We start from the raw sequence: 22,148 nt of genomic DNA on the forward strand, positions 1-22,148 counted from the left end.
GCCTATAAATAGGCCAGCCATGCTGTGTTATATTGCTGCTACACTGCTATGCTCCAGAATCTTCTAACCTCCCCTGCCTCTCTAGCCCCATGCTGCTGGATCCTGGAGGTTATACTTTTATTGGATGCACAGACCTTCGTTGAGGTATCGCAGCCAATCAGAGGGCCCAAAATATCTCTCCCTGGCACCAGAGCAAAGGCCTTGGCCAATCAGAAACAATAAAACAATAAGACAAGCACAGCCAAGTCCTATGACAGGAGACTGGTATCAGCCCGGCAAGTCAACACAGAATTATAGTGTTGCTGTGAAGAATAGATTCCTAATATGGACACCAAACATAAAAAGCTCTGTGTATTATTTCATAAAAACTGAAATCAATGGATTTAACCTAAATCGGTGCCGTTCTTGACACAGAAATCAGACCTTACCCTCTTGATCCAATTTCGGGTGCATCACCTTATGGCTTGTCTTGCCGTGCGTTACCGTGTGGCTTGCCTTGCATGCCAGTATGTGGTTGATGGTGAAGAGGTCCTCATGAGAGTTTACTATAATCTGTGGCGCACTTGCACTATAATCTGGTTCAATCTGCGACATCCACAGCAACGTTAAAGGTCCTATCTAACAGGATTCCAGGATTCCAAGTGGGGATTAATAATCTCATTGAGAAAACTGGTTCGGAACATGTTTTTGAGTTGAGTACTTCAGTTGCTTTTTTATTCTTAGTTTGCATGTGTGTGGAGGAATGAGTGTGTGAGATTGAGGGACTCTTTCTGTGTGTGTGTGTGTGTGTGTGCCGTGGTTGTGATCTGCATCATGACAGGTTTATGGGAGAGGCAGTGTGTCAAAGAAGTTCTGGGCTCATGCTAATTCTCCTTGCTGGACACATACTCCTAACACTGGTTGACAGTGCCCGTGCACACACACTCGCTGATTTGGCCTCCTCCATGCTCCCTCAATCCCACAGCACACACTGTCTGCTGTCTCTCTCCACATCTCGCTGGCTCTCTGATACAGCCGGGCACACACACTAGTGCTGAGCGATTAGTATTTTTTGAGGTCGGTCCGGTTTCGGTTCGATGTTAAAAATTATCACCGTTTTTGATTTTGATTTTTACACAGTACAGTAGATGCAATATGCATTATGTGGGTTGAATGCTGTAAACAACACAGATGTATTCTTTTTTTAAAGTCACATGGTGGTAGTGACTGCCCATTACTGCTTCTCACTTATTAACCATCATTTATTCACGTTAATTTACTTTAATAAAATATTTGTTTTATTTAATTACTTCCCATTTTTAACCATTTAATGTGTCTGAAGGTAGAACTCTGCATACCGGGCAGGCCCAGAGAGCAAATTAAATGCTGCTGTAGGCCTACTGCCGACCAATCAGATAGCTCAGATTACTGTGTTTGCACAGTTTCATCGAGCCATAGACTGTAAAAACAAGCCTCGAGCTGACAGAAAAGTTGACACAGTGAGATTTCAAAACTTTAAAACCCTGACTAGAGAGAGACTCATTTAATACAACAAAGAGCTGATGTTTTTATAAGTTCATGTTTAAGTTGTTATTCAGCACTGTCAATACTTTCTTCAACACTTTTATAGAGTGCCTTCGGAAAGTATTCAGACCTCTTGACTTTTTACACATTTTGATAAGTTACAGCATTATTCTGAAATGAATGAAAAGAAAATCACAATCCACATACAATACACCATAATGACAAAGCAAAAACTGTTTTTTAGAAATTTGTGCACATTTTTTAACAATAAAAATACCTTATTTACATAAGTATTTGCTATGAGACTCGAAATTGAGCTCAGGTGCATCCTGTTTCCATTGATCATCCTTGAGATGTTTCTACAACTTGTTTGGATTCTACCTGTGTTAAATTCAATTGATTGGACATGATTTGGAAAGGCATACACCTGGCTATATGAGGTCTCACAGTTGACAGTGTATGTCCGAGCAAAACCAAGCCATGAGGTTCAAGGAATTGTCCATAGAGCTTCCAACCTGACAGAGCTTGAGAGGATCTGCAGAGAAGAGTGGGAGAAACTCCCCAAATACAGGTGTGCCAAGCTTGTAGCATCATACCCAAGAGAGTCGATGCTGTAATCACTGTTAAAGGTCCTTCAACAAAGTACTGACTAAATAGTCTGACTGACTAAATTTTTTTTAATCCATTTTAGAATAAGGTTGTAATGTAACAAAATGTGGAAAATGTCAAGGGGTCTGAATACTTTCCAAAGCCACTGTAAGTCATAAAATGCATGTTCTCCCTACTTGCACTCATGCTACAACCAGCACTGGAGATGCAATGAATGAGTATAACAAAGTGTTTCAACAAGCTTGCGTTGTTATTATTAGTAGCATGTGTCTTTTTTGTATCGAGGAATATTTCACTTTCTCTGGTCATAGATGTAACAACATGAATTGGTGCATCAGCTGGAAGACTGTGTCCCCTTTTCTCAGTGCAAGGAGGGAGAGCAGAGGAACGGTGAGACAAGTGAGTGGCAGCCTCCTTTCCTCCTTCCCCTCAGACCATCAGATGCAGGCCATCAGTCCAGTAAAATAAAGAAGGCAAATTATTATGCTCACTCCGCTGTGTCTCACAACGAATACAACAAATGATCTATTACCATTGTGATCATATACATGTAAAAAAAATATATAATTTCTAAATGGTCTGAGAAGAACACCATTGGCAGGGCAATTCAACCAAAGCCAACATAGGCCTATAGCCTACTGTACAAACCTCACTGCTTACAGAACAGTTTTGAATCCTTAAGAGTCTATTGACACCCTTCAAGTAACATAATAAAAAAATCCCCGTCAGAATCTGTCAATTTAAGCTAGAGATATCAGTTTTTTTGCATGGGCTGCGTTTCAATCCACCACATCCGCCAATGTCGGCCTTCTGCAACTGCGGTGGAAGGTGGCCGATATACAGCTATGTTTGTCAGAGCATGAGACATCCCGAAAATTGGTCTTCTTGCGAAAACAGCAGCATACGAACGGTTTGGCCTTCAAACTAATATGACCACTATGAGGAAAGGGGAGAATCTCACATACACAATGGTAATCTCCGGGTTTTTTTTCACAAGTGTCACGGGACTCGTCTGAAGGTAACCCATACACAATACAGTTGAAGTCGGAAGTTTACATATACTTAGGTTGGAGTCATTAAATCTTATTTTTCAACCACTCCACAAATTTCTTGTTAACAAACTATAGTTTTGGCAAGTCGGTTAGGACATCTACTTTGTGCATGACACAAGTAATTTTTCCAACAAGCAATAGTATGCAAGTTTAAATACCATTGGACCACGCTATCATACCGCTCAGGAAGAAGACGTGTTCTGTCTCCTAGAGATGAGTGTACTTTGGTGTGAAAAGTGCAAATCAATCCCAGAACAACAGCAAAGGACCTTGTGAAGAAGCTGGAGGAAACAGGTACAAAAATATCTATATCCACAGTAAAACGAGTCCTATATCGACATAACCTGAAAGGCCGCTCAGCAAGTAAGAAAGCCAAACCGCCATAAAAAAAGCCAGACTACGGTTTGCAACTGCACATGGGGACAAAGATCGTACTTTTTGGAGAAATGTCCTCTGGTCTGATGAAACAAAAATAGAACTGTTTGGCCATCGTTATGTTCGGAGGAAAAAGGGGGAGGCTTGCAAGCCGAAGAACACCATCCCAACTGTGAAGCACGGGGGTGGCAGCATCATGTTGTGGTGGTGCTTTGCTACAGGAGAGACTGGTGCACTTCACAAAATAGATGGCATCATGAATAAGGAAAATTATGTGGCTAAATTGAAGCAACACCATTCAGGAAGTTAAAGCTTGGACGTAAATGGGCCTTCCAAATGGACAATGACCCCAAGCATACTTCCAAAGTTGTGGCAAAATGGCTTAAGGACAACAAAGTCAAGGTATTGGAGTAGCAATCACAAATCCCTGACCTCAATCCCATAGAAAATTTGTGGACATTACTGAAAAAGCTTGTGGGAGCAAGGAGGCCTTCAAACCTGACTCAGTTACACCAGTGCTGTCAGGAGGAATTCACCCAACTTTTTGTGGGAAGCTTGTGGAAGGCTACCCAACACGTTTGACCCAAGTTAAACAATTTAAAGGCAATGCTACCAGATACTAATTGAGCGTATGTAAACTTCTGACCCACTGGGAATGTGATGAATGAAATAAAAGCTGAAATAAGTCATTCTCACAACTATTATTCTGACATTTCACATTCTTAAAAAAAAGTGGTGATCCTAACTGACCTAAGACAGGGAATTTTTACGAGGATTAAATGTCAGGAATTATGAAAAACTGAGCTTAAATGTATTTGGCTAAGGTGTATGTAAACTTCTGACTTCAGCTGTATTTCCTGAGCTTTCTTACATCCCCTAGATACAGGACAGACATTTCAAAACCTTATTCCTGATTATTTATGTTACTTTTTTGCCATTTATGACTGTGTTATTCAATGCGTTTCTATGGGCTATGGTGGTCAAATAACGGCTTAGACTTTTTTTATATAAGTTAATGTTGCATAGGCTTATGTTTTTTAAAACATGTTTTAAAAATATATATTTTTGTAACCACTGACTAAGATCATAAATTTTCAGGTAGAGATACTGTACCTCGCAAAGCAACTGCTTTCTTTCCCTCTTGTGCGTTCTCTCTTCTCTCCCTGACAAGTAAGAAAAGGAAAGGGGGATACCTAGTCAGTTGTACAACTGAATGCCTTCAACTGAAATGTGTCTTCCGCATTTAACCCAACCCTTTTGAATCAGAGAGGTGTGGGGGGCTGCCATAATCAACATCCAAGTCTTCGGCACCCAGAGCACAGAACTGCCTTGCTCAGGTGCAGAATGACAGATTTTTACCTTGTCAGCTCTGGGATTCAATTCAGCAACCTTTTGGTTACTGGCCCAATGCTCTAACCACTAGGCTACCTGATGCCCCAAAGCGAATGAGCAATGCATTATGGTCATTGTAGTTTATTGCCACATGTTCTGCACTAAACTATGTAGAATATTGGTCTGTTGGAAACCACAACTCCCTACTATATCGCACAGTTCTGGCTTGTTCTGACTCATCTCTACAGGACCATGCCTCAGGACTGCCTCAGGACCACCTGGTCTGATGTCTCCTGGCTGTCCCCAGTCCACCTGGCCATGCTGCTGATCCAGTTTCTGCTGTTTTGCCTGTGGCTATGGAACCCTGACCTGTTCACCAGACATGCTATCTTGTCCCAGACGCTCTGTTTTCGACCCTCTCTCTCTCCCTCCCTCCCTCTCTCTCTACCACACTTGCTGTCTCAACCTCTCAATGCTCAGCTATGAAAAGCCAACTGACATTTACTCCTGAGGTGCTGATCTGTTGTACCCTCTACAAGCACCGTCATTATTATTTGACCCTGCTGGTCATCTATGAACGTTTGAACGTCTTGAAAACACCTCTGACACTGCCTCCCTCTCTCTTTGTGTCTTTTCCTCTATTCCCAACACTGTTTCTCTATATTTCTCCCTCTGACACTGCCTCTCTCTCTCACTCTTTTTTCTCTCTGATATGGCCTGTCTCTCTCTATGTATCTCTCATGGTCTCTGGTTAGGAGACAGATTGATAGGTATAATCCATGCGTGAATTTATTCAATACCTTTTAGCAACTTTTTAGCAGTCACCCTCTGAATTTACATAGATCATTTGAGACAATTTAACCCTCAATCACAAAATACTGTATGTGCCAATACCTAATCATAGGCACTCACATTCAGCGGACTCCTTGACCTTCCTCCCTCCCGATCCCTTCTTTAGCATATTCCGGCCACCGCTAAACAGGTTGGTGAGTTCATCCAGAGGGCTTGTAGGGGTGCGGGAACGCGACACATTCTGCATGGAGCTGTGGGCCGAAGAAGAGTTACTCAGTTTGCCTCCCCCTTCCTGACCAACTGAGCTCTTGGCCGCATGCGCCACGGAGGAGGTGGATCGGGGCATGCTGCCCCCTATCTTCAGGGCGTCATAAGGTGGTGGGCGCTTGAGGCTGAGCGGTGTGATCGTGCGGCCCATGCTTACAGGAGAGGGGCACGCGGAATGGCTTCTGGGATACCCATGGGCAGACGCCGATGCCTTGTAGAGAGTGGAGGGCAGGGGAGGGGCAGAGGAGCGACCAGATGCAGTGATAGTGTGGGTGAATTGGAGATCCCGCTCTCCCCGCTCTCTATCCTTCTCTCGTTCTCGTTTCCTGTCTCTCTCTCTCTCCCCCTTGCAGTGGTGGGGGGAGGAGGAGGGGGGAGGAGCCTCAGAGGTCGTGGGTGAGGCTCCCCCCCCGGGCTTGTTAGTGTACCCAGTGGCAACATTCTCCAGCATGGGCAGCTTTGTGACGTCCAGCGGGGTGAGGGGTGACTCATCCGAGTTAGGCGAGCACTGGGCAGGGGCTGGCGGAAAGACCAGCAAGGGCGGCCGGTGGGTGAGCAGGTTGGGGAAGGGGGCGGGGATGTCACAGAGGGACCCCCGGGGGGTGGTGTGGGAGGAGGAGGAACGACCCTGCTCCATGTCCTGTTCCCACTTAGCGTCCTGGAGCATGTCGTCGAACATGGGGTATTTCATTTCCTCATAGACCGACTCATTCTGGTCCTCGTCCTCCAGGAGGCGTTGCTTCAGGTCCCTCTGAATGTTACCCACCATCTCGATGTAGACAGGCTCGTCCTCGTCCTCCGTGTCTGGGGCTGGGCTCTGGCTCTGCGATGAGGACTTTTCCCTCCTTCCTTCCTTCCTGTTGCCGTGATTCTGGATGTAGGACTCATCAAAGGAGGTACTCAGCTGCGTGTTAGGGTTCCTCTTTGGCTTGGGAGGAGGGATCCGCTTGTACTCCTCACTGAACGGTCGCGACTTGGACCCTGCACGGGGGACAGACAGACAGCAGTGTTAAAACAGGTCATCAGCAGATGGCCATGATACAAAGGACAATAGTGGCAGAATTGTTTAAGATTAAGATCACTTTATTGGTCCAACCAAAATGTTACTTATGCTTTTTAACCCTTCTGAAAGACACAGATACATAAACATACATATACATGGAGAGGTGCAGGGGACTGCCACACTGGACTTTTTTCCCCCACTTGCAAGTACATGGGTATTTGTTTCTTCAGAGTTAGGGTTAGCATTAGGCTCAAGGTTAGGGGTAGAGTTGTCATTCCAAGCCGGGCCTCAAATTCCAGCTCGGTCTTGTCAAGCTGTGTACAGAAAAAAAGATGCAGCACCTTGTCTCTCTCCTCCTCTCTGTCAACGAGCAGGACAGGCAGTGCAGCCAGCAATAGTGTGTATCCCGTTGTCCATGTTGCTGACGCTATACCTAATTACAGTCATTTTAATTCATTGTTTTACCTGTTGTTTCTCTTACTGAAAAGTTCTGTTAACGAAATCCCTCATTTGTTTAGACAGCAAAAACATTCCCTATTCCCTTCAACCGTTACCATGCTCTATTCACGTGGCACTTGCATGTAGTGCATGTACCCTGCATGTAGGGCATGACCGATAAGGTAGGGCCGGACCATGGGATAGCCAATCATAATTGCATTAATAAATTGGTTATAATCTCAGAAAACTGTTATAACACAGCAAAATGGATGCGAAGAAGGGTCTTGCCACAGGCGGATGTCTATTGGCTGCTCAGGAGGGAAAGGGAAAGTCTGATCTCTGGAAAACATTTCACGTGGTTGTTAAACCACTGGCGAATCCTCTGGCAATGAAAAAGGCAAAGGTTGCGGGGCATTTTTAAAGTATGACAGCAAGACAACTGGTACGTCTTCTCTGTAGTGCCATTTTAACAGATACCCTGGTGCGACGGCCTCTTCCCCAGGCCAAACCTCTATGTCTGCAATTTGTTAACAAAAACGTAACTGTGCCACTTAAAGTAAAGCTGTCGGTACCTGACAAATCCGTCAGTTTTTGCTGTAAGGATGTTTGGCCCTTCAATACTGTAGAAGGGGCAGGCTTTGACGAACATGCCCAAAAGCTTAATGATGTGCTGGCTACTTACGGGAAGGTGCATGCTACCTCTGTTCTGCCCCTCCACCAGACTCCGCCAGATGTCTGAGCCTGGCAGACGAAAAGAAAGAGAACCTGACAGAGAAGTTGAAACATCCTGACATACGCACTGACGACTATCGGCAGCTTAGTTATCTGATGATAACATGCCATTATATTACTGCAGATTTCCAGATTTCCAACCTGACCACAGCACAGTTTCCAGCAGAAATGCCAAATCCGGGGGAAATAGTGAAGCTGCTAGTGACCAAATTTGGCCTCAACGCTACGTCATTAAGCAAAATTGTTTGGGTAACTGACCAGGGCTCCAACATTGTTCTAGTCCTTCAGCCATATCAGAGACTGGACTGCCAGAACCAAGTTCTATACACGATGCTGTGACATGGCCTTGACGGAGCAGCACTGGCCATCGATGCACCTGACATTGCTGAAACACTCACCGCAGTAAAGTCCCTTGTCAGGTAGGTTACTTATGATATGATGATATAAGCTAAATAAATACAATGCAGTATGTTATCCTAATTATTTTGCTTTATGTAAACATATGACACCTTTAGCAACAGTGCATTTAGGAATATAATAAATATAGCCAATAATAATAATAATAATAATAATAATAATAATAATAATAATGTAGACCTAATTCATTCATATAGCTTTCCATGGGCATCTTATTTGTCATGCAACGGGTTTGAAAGTTTATGATGTGCTTATTATGCTCTCTACAGCTATGTCAAGCAGTCTGGGCTGGCTGCACAACTCTCAAAGATCCAGCTGCAGATGGGAGACACGAGTTTTAGTATGGTGTACCTCACCCTCAACTCTGTCCAGGACATGTACAATGAAGTGCACGAGAAGCTGGAGGCCTGCAGAAAGAGGCCCGCAGAGAGAGTCAAAAGAATTACCTGCAGTATCCCCTGGAGTTCCTAAAGCCATTTTTTGACGCACAGAAGGAACTGGATAAGTATCTTACTCTTAACTTGGTTTGTCTCAGGTCAGAGAGACTAAGGTATCACTGTCAGCCCCACGCACTTGACTCGCAACAGCAGGCTGCTGTGCGACAGTGTCACAGCGGTTGATTGGAGTGGAAGGTGAACATCAAAGACCTACACAAGGTGGCAACATTCCTCTGGCCCAAGTTCAACCAGTTGAGGATGCTGGCCGCCCAAAACAGGCAAGACGTCTATGACCATATGCACAAACTTTTACAATCCATGGCTGTGCCACCATCAGAGGAGCCTACAGAATACGATACGTCTGTGCCACAACCCGCCAAGAGAAGAGAGTTGGACTTTTCAGAGTGGTAAAAAGTCACAAAGAATGCTGATGAAGAAGATGATGACGACGTGACAAGATACACAACAGAGGCCTGTGATGGCAGACAAAAGAGATCTGTTGGGCTGGTGGAGGTCCAAAAGAGCACAGTACATCTATGGCTAGCCAAGTTGGCGAGAAGTGTGATTTGCGTCCCGGCCAGCAGCAGCAGCAGTGAATGAGTATCCAACACGGCAAGCTGGACCATAGACAAAAGGAGAACCATGCCTGAACCCTCCACTGTGGAAGTGATCCTTTTTCTTAACAATAATATGCAGCATTTATGTGAGTAAACAACTAATTGGAACTTTGGAATTAAAATGAAACGCATATGGCCTACAGTAGCTATTGGTATCCCAATTATTCTGACATCTCCAATAAGTTGCTTAGCCTATTAAATTATAAATTAACTATCCATTCTATTTTATTTCAACTTGCCAGCGGAAGGAAGCGACTTTCTTTGTCCCCATGACCACCAGCAATCCCTGGGACTCGGGGCGGGCCTCCCTGGATCTGTCCAAAGATATGCGTTCTTCTGTTAGCCTAATAATAGCAACAACATGTATAAAACCAGTCAAAAGTTTGGACACACCTTCTCATTCAATGTTTTTTCTTTATTTTTGCTACTTTCAACATTATAGAATAATAGTGAAGACATCAAAACTATAAAATAGCACTTATGGAATCATGTAGTAACCAATAAAGTGTTAAACAAATCAAAATATATTTTAAATTTTCGATTCTTCAATGCCTTGATGACAGCTTTGCACACTCTTGGCATTTTCTCCAACAGTCTTGAAGGAGTTCCCACATATGCTGAGCACTTTTTGGATGCTTTTCCTTCACTCTACCGGTCCATCTCATCCCAAACCATCTCAATTGGTTTGAGGTCGGGTGATTGTGGAGGTCAGGTCATCTGATGCAGCACTCCATCACACTCCTTCTTGGTCAAATAGCCCTTACACAACCTGGAGATGTGCTTTGGGTCATTGTCGTGTTGAAAAACAAATGGTAGTCCCACTAAGCTCAAACCAGATGGGATGGCGCATCGCTGCAGAATGCTGTGGTAGCCATAATGTTTAAGAGTGCCTTGAATTCTAAATAAATCACTGACAATGTCACCAGCGAAGCACTCCCACAATATCACACCTCCTCCTCCATGCTTCACCTACTAGGCGTCTCACAAAGACATGGCGGTTGGAACCAAAAATCGTACATTTGGACTCATCAGACCAAAAGACAGATTTCCACTGGTCTAATATCCATTGCTCGTATTTCTTGGCCCAAGCAAGTCTTTTCTTCTCATTGGTGCCGTTTAGTACTGGTTTCTTTGCAGAAATTTTACAATGAAGGCCTGATTCACGCAGTTGATGTTGAGATGTCTCTATTACTTGTGTGAAGCATTTATTTGGGCTGCAATTTATGAGGCTGGTAACTTTAATGAACTTATCTTCTGCAGCAGAGGTAACTCTGGGTCTTCCTTTCCTGTGGCGGTCCTCATGAGAGCCAGTTGCATCATAGCGCGTGATGGTTTTTGCGATTGCATTTGAAGAACCTTTCAAAGTTCTTGAAATATTCTGAATAGACTGACCTTCATGTCTTAAAGTAATGATGGACTATCGTTTCTCTTTGCTTATTTGAGCTGTTCTTGCCACAATATGGACTTGGTCTTTTACCAAATAGGGCTACCTTCTGTATACCACCCCTACCTTGTCAAAACACAACTGATTGGCTCAAAAGCATTAAGAAATTCCACAAATGAACTTTGAACAAGGCACACCTTTTAATTGAAATGCATTCCAGATGACTACCTCATGAAGCTGGTTGAGAGAATGCCCAGCGTTTGCAAAGCAGGCAAAGGCAAAGGGTGGCTACTTTGAAGAATCTCTAATATAAAATATATTTTGATTTATTTAACACTTTTTTGGTTACTACATGATTCCATATGTGTTATTTCATAGTTTTGATGTCTTCACTATTATTCCACAATGTAGAAAATAGTCAAAATAAATGAAAACACAGGAATGAGTCTGTGTCCAAACTTTTGACTGGTACTGTATATATTTATTATTTAATTATGCAAGACTCGTACTTATGGGCTACTATTATAAATGATAATAACACTAATAAGAAGAAGAATAATACGTTTTTGACTGTTTGAAACATTATAATCAAAGCATAAAGAAATAAGAAACTTTTCTAACAGGAAAAGCATTACAAGTGCTTTAGGCAGCATGTGGTTTACTTGGACCTATTCTAAATTATTCAAATCTACCGTCATTTAATTTTTAAACTGGAATGTTTGATTGTATACAACGCATGGATGACTCATAAGTTGTTTGTATTGATATGTATTGATATTGAACTAAACTAACATGACGCGATCGAAGCCGAACGCTTGATGGTACGAGGCTTAACCTGTTGGGTCTAGGGGGCAGCATTTGCACGTCTGGATAAAAAAAATGTACCCGATTTAATCTGGTTACTAATCCTACCCAGTAACTAGAATATGCATATACTTATTATATATGGATAGAAAACACTCTAAAGTTTCCAAAACTGTTTGAATGGTGTCTGTGAGTATAACAGAACTCATTTGGCAGGCAAAACCCTGAGACATTTTCTGACAGGAAGTGGATACCTGATGTGTTGTATTGACTTTAAACCTATCCCATTGAAAAACACAGGGGTTTAGGAATATTTTGGCACTTCCTATTGCTTCCACTAGATGTCGCCAGCCTTTACAAAGTGTTTTGAGTCTTCTGGAGGGAGATCTGACCGAACAAGAGCCATGGAACGGTGATGTCCCATTAGACACCTGGCGCGCTACTTCATGTTGGGTACCCTCGTTCCAATACGTTATAAAAGAGTATGCATTCGTCCACCTTGAATATTATTCATGTTCTGGTTAAAAAGGCCCTAATGATTTATGCTATACAACGTTTGACATGTTTGAACGAACGGAAATATATTTTTTCCCCTCGTTCATGACGAGAAGTCCGGCTGGCTTACATCATGTGCTAACGAGACGGAGATTTTTGGACATAAATGATGAGCTTTTTTGAACAAAACTACATTCGTTATGGACCTGTGATACCTGGAAGTGACATCTGATGAAGAGAATCAAAGGTAATGGATTATTTACATAGTATTTTCGATTTTAGATCTCCCCAACATGACGTCTAGTCTGTATCGCAACGCGTATTTTTCTGGGCACAGTGCTCAGATTATTGCAAAGTGTGATTTCCCAGTAAGGTTATTTTTAAATCTGGCAAGTTGATTGCGTTCAAAAGATGTAAATCTATAATTCTTTAAATGACAATATAATGTTTTCTAATTTTAATTATTTAATTTGTGACGCTGACTTGACTGCCGGTTATTGGAGGGAAACGATTTCCTCAACATCAATGCCATAGTAAAACGCTGTTTTTGGATATAAATATCAACTTGATAGAACTAAAAATGCATGCATTGTCTAACATAATGTCCTAGGAGTGTCATCTGATGGAGATTGTAAAAGGTTAGTGTATCATTTTAGCTGGTTTTATGGTTTTGGTGACCCTGTCTTTGACTTGACAAAACATTACACACAACTCTTGTAAATGTACTGTCCTAACATACTCTAAATTTATGCTTTCGCCGTAAAACCTTTTTGAAATCGTAAAACGTGGTTAGATTAAGGAGATGTTTATCTTTCAAATGGTGTAACATAGTTGTATTTTTGAAAAATTTGAATTTTGACATTTATTTGGATTCAAATTTGCCGCTCTTGAAATGCACCTGCTGTTGATGGAGTGCACCACGGGTGGCACGCTAGCGTCCCACCTAGCCCCAAGAGGTTAAGACTATAGTCTACTAAGCTTACTAATGATGATAATAATAATAATAATTTTAATAATAGGCTTACAATAAGGAGATCATGAAAAAGGAGGGTATGGAGCGCCGCATGCCGTTCGCCGTGCGTATTATGTGTGTCAGCAGGTGCAATGTTACAATGTTGATACTTGGAAGAATGAAAACAACATTAAATAATTACAAATAAATCCCAGAGAGTCTGTTCTAACGAGAGAAATAAAAGTTAACGCCTTTATTACAGCAGCAGCACAAATTAAAAACAAATTAGTGAATTGCTTTAGGCCATCTTAGGTTGTATGACTGACAGACCTGTTGCGTTGAGTTGTGGAAAATTACATAATTAGTCATGCTATCCTGTGTTTTACTATTTTAAGAATTGCATCTTGTTAACTTGCAGAAAAGAGCACATTATAGTGTTTGCTGTTGTGAATGCATTTAGACGGTTGAGCCTTTGGGCTATCAACCTCCTCTTAAATCAGCACAGACAACTAATTGCCATTTACACACTATCTGCTGACCACTACGTATACAAAAAGGATGTACTTCTCTATAAAAGCTGAGAACCGACACTGTTTGTTGGGCCTTATCTGCGCAACTGTTGAAGTGCGTAGTTATCTGCTCCATTTTACAAATCTTATAATAAAGTGGTGTTTGAAAGAATCTGCAGTCTCTCTTCCCTTTGATTAGAATTTCTACGACAATTTGGTGACAGCAGTGGGATGGCTAACTGAGGAGTTAGGCATCCATTGCTTCTGAGGAGACCGAGGTTAAACTGCACGCAGGGGCTGCGTTAGTCATGGGTTAGGGTAGCCCACACTCCGCTTAGGCAGAGCAGGAGGGACCCGCCTCGGACCTGGCGGGGAGCGTCAGTAAGTGGATACGTCATTCCAAACAGACAAAATAAATTAAGGGTGAGAATGATCTTTTAAACATCATAGAAAATCCCGTTCAGGGAACAGGTTGTGCACATTAGGTTTTTTGTTGGAGCAAAAGACACCCCTAGTTAGAAACGTTGATATAGCAGAGTTTTTTCTAGGTAGGAGAAGTCCTGGAAGTAATTCTATGGCAAACACCCTGTTGAAGCATGGTGACCCTGTAGGAGCAGGGACATCTCCGATTGGTATGTTTTTGTTGCAGAAGTATCCTGGTAATGGAAAGGGGTTGTGTTTATCTGTTGAAGCAGAGAAGAGGCCACTGGATGATATGACACGATTACGAGTCTCAACACCAGTCTTAATGTCAACAGTGAAGAGGTGACTCTGGGATGCTGGCCTTCTAGGCAGAGTTCCCGTGTCCAGTGTCTGTGTTCTTTTGCCCAACTTAATCTTTTATTTTTATTGGCCAGTCTGAGATATGGCCTCTTCACTGTTGACGTTGAGACTGGTGTTTTGCGAGTACTATTTAATGAAGCTGCCAGTTGAGGACTTGTGAGGAGTCTGTTTCTCAAACTAGACACTCTAATGTACTTGTCCTCTTGGTCAGTTGTGCACCGCTGCTTCCCACTCCAGTTTTCGCTATTCTGTGAAGGGAGTAGTACACAGCGTTGTACAATATCCTCAGTTTCTTGGCAATTTCTCGCATGGAATAACCTCTCAGAACAAGAATAGACTGACAAATTTCAGAAGAAAGTTCTTTGCTTCTGGCCATTTTGAGCCTGTAATCGAACCCACAAATGCTGATGCTCCAGATACTCAACTAGTCTAAAGAAGGCCAGTTTTATTACTTCTTTAATTAGAACAACAGTTTTCAGCTGTGCTAACATAATTGCAAAAGGGTTTTCTATTGATCAATTAGGCTTTTAAAATGATAAACCTGGATAAGCTAACACAACGTGCCTTAGGAACACAAAGTTTGAGGAAACCAAGAAAGGCAAGAAATGTGAAATAGATTTAGGTATGTTTAGAAAGTGGGAGAGGGAAGCCGAAAGACAGTCAGACAGGAAAGTTAAAGGAATAACAGTGAAAGAAGAAACACATGGAGGAAGATAAGAAAAGAAGGAGAAACAGGGATGATAAAGAAAATGACTTTCCACCCTCCTATTATACCCCTGTATCCACTGCACTAGCACCAGCCCTGGTTGTCCGACAGCAGATTGCTCAGCCATCTCACCAGCCACAGTTCTGCCCCCAACAACACCTGATATAACCGCGGGACCAGCAGACCCCTAGGAGGCGGCCCATGAGCATTGGAAATCTGTTCCATACACCGCCCACATTAACTCTGACTTTTTATCAAGGACGGGGCCAGCAGTGGCAGGCTCAGGGAATTCCTCCAAACAATAGACAGAGAGGAAGAGGAAGGGGAGGGTGAGCCTGTGCTGACGGACGGGCTGGACGACAACCATTATTGGGTAGGAACTTTCCTTGTTACAAGCGGAAAAAACGAACATTTCACTAGAAAACGTCGAAACAAACCTACCAAACAGAGGGCAGTGGGGGGAGGTGGGAAAACAGGGACCTCCCCCGAAAACAACCCTATACAAACCAGATATGGACTGACACAAGGTAGACAGAGTTGACACCCTTGGACAGCATTTAAATACATTTTTCAAACCCCCGTGAGGAGCCGACGGTTTGTCTCTTTGTCAATGAGCACTCTCGTCTGAATGTACCAGTGCGCAGAATAACTGTTGAATTTATGGAACGCTCAACACCCGTTGAATATGGCCGGTGTCAGTAAACGTTGGGGGAAAAACGTAATTAAAATGTTTCCAGCAGCATGGTTAGTAACCAACGCTTTGGATAACATGAAAAAAGCCTGACCAGCTCTGTTAGAATGAGTAGAATGGTCAGAATAAGGAGGTGTTCTCTTATTTGTGTCTGGAAGTAGCTAGCAAGCTAGCCAACTTTAGCCAGTTAGCTTGGGTGCTTGACTGCCTTTGGTCAGAGAACTTGGATCAACCATGCTCCTTGGCCAGAGCGGGCAGTGTGCACTCTGAACAGTCTGAATTTCCAAACACCCAAAGTCGTAAAATGTGTAACTAGTAACTTGTTATGCTAACAAGCTAACAAGAGGCTGCATAGCAACAGCATCAACTCCCGGGTTGACATGCGACGCTCAACTGAAAGAGTACCGTTTCTTTAAAATATACTCAAATTAACTAACAGTATATATTATGAAGTATATACTCATTAAGTATGTACTATATAGTACATTAGTATGGGTATTCAAACACATCTTGGGTATGTGAGTATGTTGATAAAATGAGTACGTATGTTTTCATTGCAGAGACAAAGAAACTCATATGCCAGACACAGTGGAGGCTCTACAGAAGAGGAAGGGGAGGACCAAACTCCTCAGTGAATTTCATTAAAGAAATAATTGTAAAACATTGAAAAAGTTATCCTTTTTAGATAAAACTATACTAAATATATTCACATCACCAAATAATTGATTAAAACACACTGTTTTGCAATGAAGGTCTACAGTAGCCTCAACAGCACCCTGTAGGGTAGCACTATGGTGTAGCCGGAGGACAGCTAGCTTTCGTCCTCCTCTTGGTACATTGATTTCAATATGAAGCCTAGGAGGCTCTTGGTTCTCACCCCCTTCCATAGACTTACACAGTAAGTATGACAACTTCTTGAGGACATCCTCCAACCTATCAGAGCTCTTGCAGCATGAACTGAGATGTTGTCCAGCCAATCAAAGAATCAGAGAATGAATCTAGTACTGAAAGCATAAGCTACAGCTAGCTAGCACTGCAGTGCATAAAGACAGGGAAAGACAATAATTGAATAGTTTTCACAAATTCATTTATTTAAAAAATGCATTCTTTGGCACAACCAAACACTCCTCGTAGACTCAGGAAAACCCTAGGGGTTTTAATCTCGTGAGATACGTCATTCCATCTTATTCTTAAATAGATTTATTGAATTGACAAAAGGGAGGAGGGGTCACGAGTAATTATGTTTGTTTTCACTGTAATTTAAAACTTAATTTAAAGACAGAGGTAGAGTATAGTATAGATTGTAGAGGGAAACAAGTGTTGGGGCGGAAGGGAAAGGTACTGGGTGATGGTGAGTGACAGGTGTTCTGAGTTAAATAAACAGAGATGTCGACTAGTGAAAGTAACAAAGGAAATGCGAAGTTAATTGGAAAGTAAGAACTTCGAATTTGAATTGTTTGGACTGATTAAGATTTTGCAAAGTGAAAACTAATAAAATCTTTATTTTCTCTCCCTTTGAAATGTTTCCCGAGGCTGTTGCCTTGGGAGAACAGTTAGTGAAAGTCTGCAGTTTTATAAAAGTACTGTCACGTCCTGACCATAGAAAGCTCTTATTTTCTATAATAGAGTAGGTCAGGGCATGACTGGGGTTTTTTCTAGTTATTATTTTCTATGTGGGGTTCTAGTTTAGTTTTTCTATGTTTGGGTGTTTGGTATGATTCCCAATTAGAGGCAGCTGGCTATCGTTGTCTCTAATTGGGGATCATACTTAAGTAGCATTTTTTCCACCTGTGGGTTATGGGATATTGTTTGTATTTTGAGTTAGTGCATGTAGCATTCTCTGTAGTCACGGTTCGTTGTTAGTTTATTGTTTATTTGTTTTTTGTCTTTGCTTAGTTTCACTTTCTAATAAAAGATGTGGAACGCTACTCACGCTGCGCCTTGGTCCGACCATCATTATTACAACGAAGGTGACAAGTACAAAGGAATCAGATCCGGCCGTAGAGGGAGCTCCCCAACAAGTATGGCCTAGACATTGGTTTCTTTGTTTTTGACCTAAATTTTACCACACACACAAGCAAGCACACACAACTCACCTGTTATGAATATTTGTTAAGTGGTGTTGGTACCATGTTTGATTTATTGTGTGGGGTCTTTTTTAATTTGGTTGTAAACTGGGTACGCAGAATGATAGGAAAGTTTGAAGGGGTTTCTGAGGTACAGGGAAAGAAAACACTTAATGGGGTTGAATGACATTTGTTCTGACTTCCTGGTGAGGCCTGATCACCCTTACTAGGAAGACTGAAGACATTGGGTGAGATTTAAATGGACTATGTAAACACTTATAATTAGGAAGAAGTTTATAATTTAGCAATAGTCCTATGTGTGATTCAGAATACGAAAGGAGAGAGAGTGCTGCCCTGAATGAGGGACACCTGTCTCTAGTATATTTTACCATTACCTTACAGGATACAATTATTTCAACAGAGTTGTAATTCAAATTTGATTTGTTATTCTAATTTGTTAATTTTGGTTGACAGTTACTCCAAATGGATTTTAAGTTTTCTCCACCTCGAGTGATATACAGTTGAAGTTGAAAGTTTACATACCTTAGCCAAATACATTTAAACTCAGTTTTTCACAATTCCTGACATTTAATCCAAGTAAAAATCCCTTGTCTTAGGTCAGTTAGGATCACCACTTTATTTTAAGAATGTGAAATGTCAGAATAATAGTAGAGAATGATGTGTTTCAGCTTTTATTTTCATCATCACATTCCCAGTGGGTCAGAAGTTTACATACACTCAATTAGTATTTGGTAGCATTGCCTTTAAATTGTTTAACTTAGGTCAAATTTTGGGTAGCCTTCCACAAGCTTCCCACAAAAAGTTGGGTGAATTTTGGCCCATTCCTCCAGACAGAGCTGGTGTCAGGTTTGTAGGCCTCCTTGCTCGCACATGCTTTTTCAGTTCTGCCCATAAGTTTTCTATGGGATTGGGGTCAGGGCTTTGTGATGGCCACTCCAATACCTTGACTTTGTTGTCCTTAAGCCATTTTGACACAACTTTGGAAGTGAGCTTGGGGACATTGTCCACTTGGAAGACCCATTTGCGACCAAGCTTTAACTTCCTGACTGATGTCTTGATGTTGCTTCAATACAGCCACATAATTTTCCCGCCTCATAATGCCATCTATTTTGTGAAGTGCACCAGTCCCTCCTGCAGCAAAGCACCCCTACAACATGATGCTGCCACCCCCGTGCTTCATGGTTGGGATGGTGTTCTCCGGCTTGCGAGCATCCCCCTTTTTCCTCCAAACATAGCGATGGCCGTTATGGCTAAATAGTTATATTTTTGTTTCATCAGACCAGAGGACATTTCTCCAAAAAGTATGATCTTTGTCCCCATGTGCAGTTGCAAACCGTAGTCTGGCTTTTTTAGTTGCGGTTTTGGAGCAGTGGCTTCTTCCTTGCTGAGCGGCCTTTCAGGTTATGTTGATATAGGACTCATTTTACTGTGGATATAGATACTTTTGTACCTGTTTTCTAAAGCATCTTCACAAGGTTCTTTGCTGTTGTTCTGGGATTGATTTGCACTTTTTGCACCAAAGTACGTTCATCTTTAGGAGACAGAACGCGTCTCCTTCCTGAGCGGTATGACGGCTGTGTGGTCCAATAGTGTTTATACTTGCGTACTATTGTTTGTATAGATGAACGTGGTACCTTCAGGCATTTGGAAATTGCTCCCAAGGAAGAGCCAGACTTGTGGAGGTCTACAATTTTTTTGTTGAGTTCTTGGCTGATTTCTTTTGATTTTCCCAAGATGTCACTGAGTTTGAAGATAGGCCTTGAAATACATCCACAGGTACACCTCCAATCGACTCAAATGATGTCAATTAGCCTATCAGAAGCTTCTAAAGCCATGAAATCATTTTCTGGAATTTTCCAAGTTGTTTAAAGGCACAGTCAACTTAGTGTATGTAAACTTCTGACCCACTGGAATTGTGATACAAGTGAAATAATCTGTCTAAACAATTGTTGGAAAAATTACCTGTCATGCACAAAGTACATGTCCTAACCGAATTTGCAAAAATATAGTTTGTTAAACAAGAAATTTGTGGAGTGGTTGAAAAACTACTTTTAATGACTCCAATCTAAGTGTGTGTAAACTTCTGTCTTCAACTGTATGTGTATTGTTGTTGATATATGTGTATTGCTGTTTGGTTGTTCTTGTTTTTGGCTTTGTTTCGATACAAATCTCATCAGATTGGGTCTGCTGTATTGTAGGATTGTCTCCTTATTAAGGATTGGCCAACTAACTCCTTGATTCTTTAACTTTGCAGTGAGAGATGTTAGGGGAGTATAATTCAATTGTATTAGAAATCTGTATAAAGAATATTTATAGTAGTAATAATTTGTCATACAGTAAATAACATTTTAGTTAACAATTTACAGATCATTTTTACAAAGAATACATAACTAGGAGCAGATCAGGCTATAGCTTACATAACATTGGGATGAACAACTGCAGCGTATTTCGACTGCATGAGTCTTCTTCAGGCAGCGTTGAGGACAGAAGTTGACGTGTCTCTAGAAATAGAGGTGTAGTCATTGTAAACATCAATGATAGGAAAATAAACCATAGACAAAATATGTACAATGTTATCACGTCAGTGTATAATGGCAACATGAGTGAATAAACAATGAGAGTATATACAATCTGAGTAACATGCGTAAAAGACAGCTTATTCACTGGTGAGTAAAAACATTCTATATGATGACGCACATAATAGGGAGTACCAAAACTCAACATGAAAAGGATAAAAAAACATAAGGCTATAGACTTGTCTGTCTATAGAAAAGCAGAGCTTAATAGAGGAAACAGCTTATTTCTAGTTATTGGTTTAATCCATGGGGGAAAAAAGAGATCCCAAGTCAACCCTTTCCAGTCACACTTTATTTAGATAGTCCCATATAGATGATCTACAAATGGTTATAGTATGAACAAACTGTATGTTGATAAGCAAATGCTTGCTAAGGTTACGTACGGTTAGGGTAAGGGTTAAGGTTAGGACTAGGGATAGAGCTAGGGTTAGGGTTAAGTTTAGGGTTAGGATGAGGGTTAGGGTTGGTTGAAATGTTGACAGTTATTGAACATCTACTGAAAATACAGAAGCCCTGAAGCCCAAGGCAAAAACAAAATATTAATACTATATGTAATGACTTAGTATCTCATTTTTTGTTTTTAACTAAGCCGTTCAAAAAAGATACTAAGTCGTTCAAACGAGATAGTAAGTCTTTGAACTACTTATCTTGTTTGAACAACTTAATTGTTATTTTGTTTAATTAGGCCTCATTTGTTAAGCATGCTTCTCAGACTGTGTAATGATTGCTGAAGCCATTAATTCACTGATTCCATCCATTGATATGATTATAAATTGACAGTTCTTTGATAGCCTAAGAAAGGGCTGCTTTTGAATGCCAGAGCATGTAAGTATGAAGATGGTGTCAGCCTTTTCTCTTGCTCAAATTTTGCTCTGGTACTACTCAGCCACAAGCTGTGGGCATGCTTTGTTTCCTGTATCACTATTCTTTTAAATAGGCCTATATGTTTGCAACTATTTTCTTACTTACTTATTGTGTTCTTCATGTTTCTCATGTGTTTTTTTTCTAGTATTACATTGTTGTTGATTATTGCATTGTTGTGTTTTGAGTTTGCAAGAAAGGCATTTCACAGTACTTGTGCATGTGACATACATTTTTTTTTAAACTTTTCATTAACTAATTTCAGTCCAAGCACATCTCCTGAGATGTGAAAACTTTTCAACAGGGAGATTGTCTTGGATTTGGTCAGTACTAAAATCCATGGTAAATGTCAGGTTTTTGTTCGATGTGTTGAGGAGAGCAAAGAAGTCAGGGAGTTCTTGTTCACTACCTGTCCACGGCATCAGTATGTCGTCAATGTATCTGTACCAACCCATGCCATTGGGTAGGAAAGGGGGTAACACTTTATTTGGATAGTCCCACGTATATGGTTTGTAGATGGTTTTATACGGAAGCCCTGAAGCCCAAGGCCAAAAATAAATAACAAATATGTAGACTCTTGGAATGATCTCATTTGAACAATTTTCTATCTCGTTTGAACGACTTAGTAAAAATAGGTTGTCAACTTGTCTTTTCTACAAAGTACCTATGCACCATTCTTGTGTGTGTTCAATAAACAAAAATTAATACATAGTCTACTGTAAGATT

The 22,148-nt window shown here is 41.4% G+C and overlaps 1 protein-coding gene across 1 annotated transcript in view; it reads right to left on the reverse strand.

Annotated features, from left to right (window-relative positions):
• Window positions 1-22,148, reverse strand: part of nyap2a (neuronal tyrosine-phosphorylated phosphoinositide-3-kinase adaptor 2a) — a 145,051-nt gene that overhangs the window by 40,935 nt on the left and 81,968 nt on the right. The window contains exon 4 of the mRNA XM_045724307.1: window positions 5,784-6,911. Within this exon, the coding sequence (XP_045580263.1) occupies window positions 5,784-6,911 (1,128 nt within the window). The remainder of the gene's footprint in view (window positions 1-5,783; window positions 6,912-22,148) is intronic.

This window comes from Salmo salar, chromosome ssa09, assembly GCF_905237065.1.
Source record: "Salmo salar chromosome ssa09, Ssal_v3.1, whole genome shotgun sequence".
NCBI classification, from domain to species: Eukaryota; Metazoa; Chordata; class Actinopteri; order Salmoniformes; family Salmonidae; genus Salmo; species Salmo salar.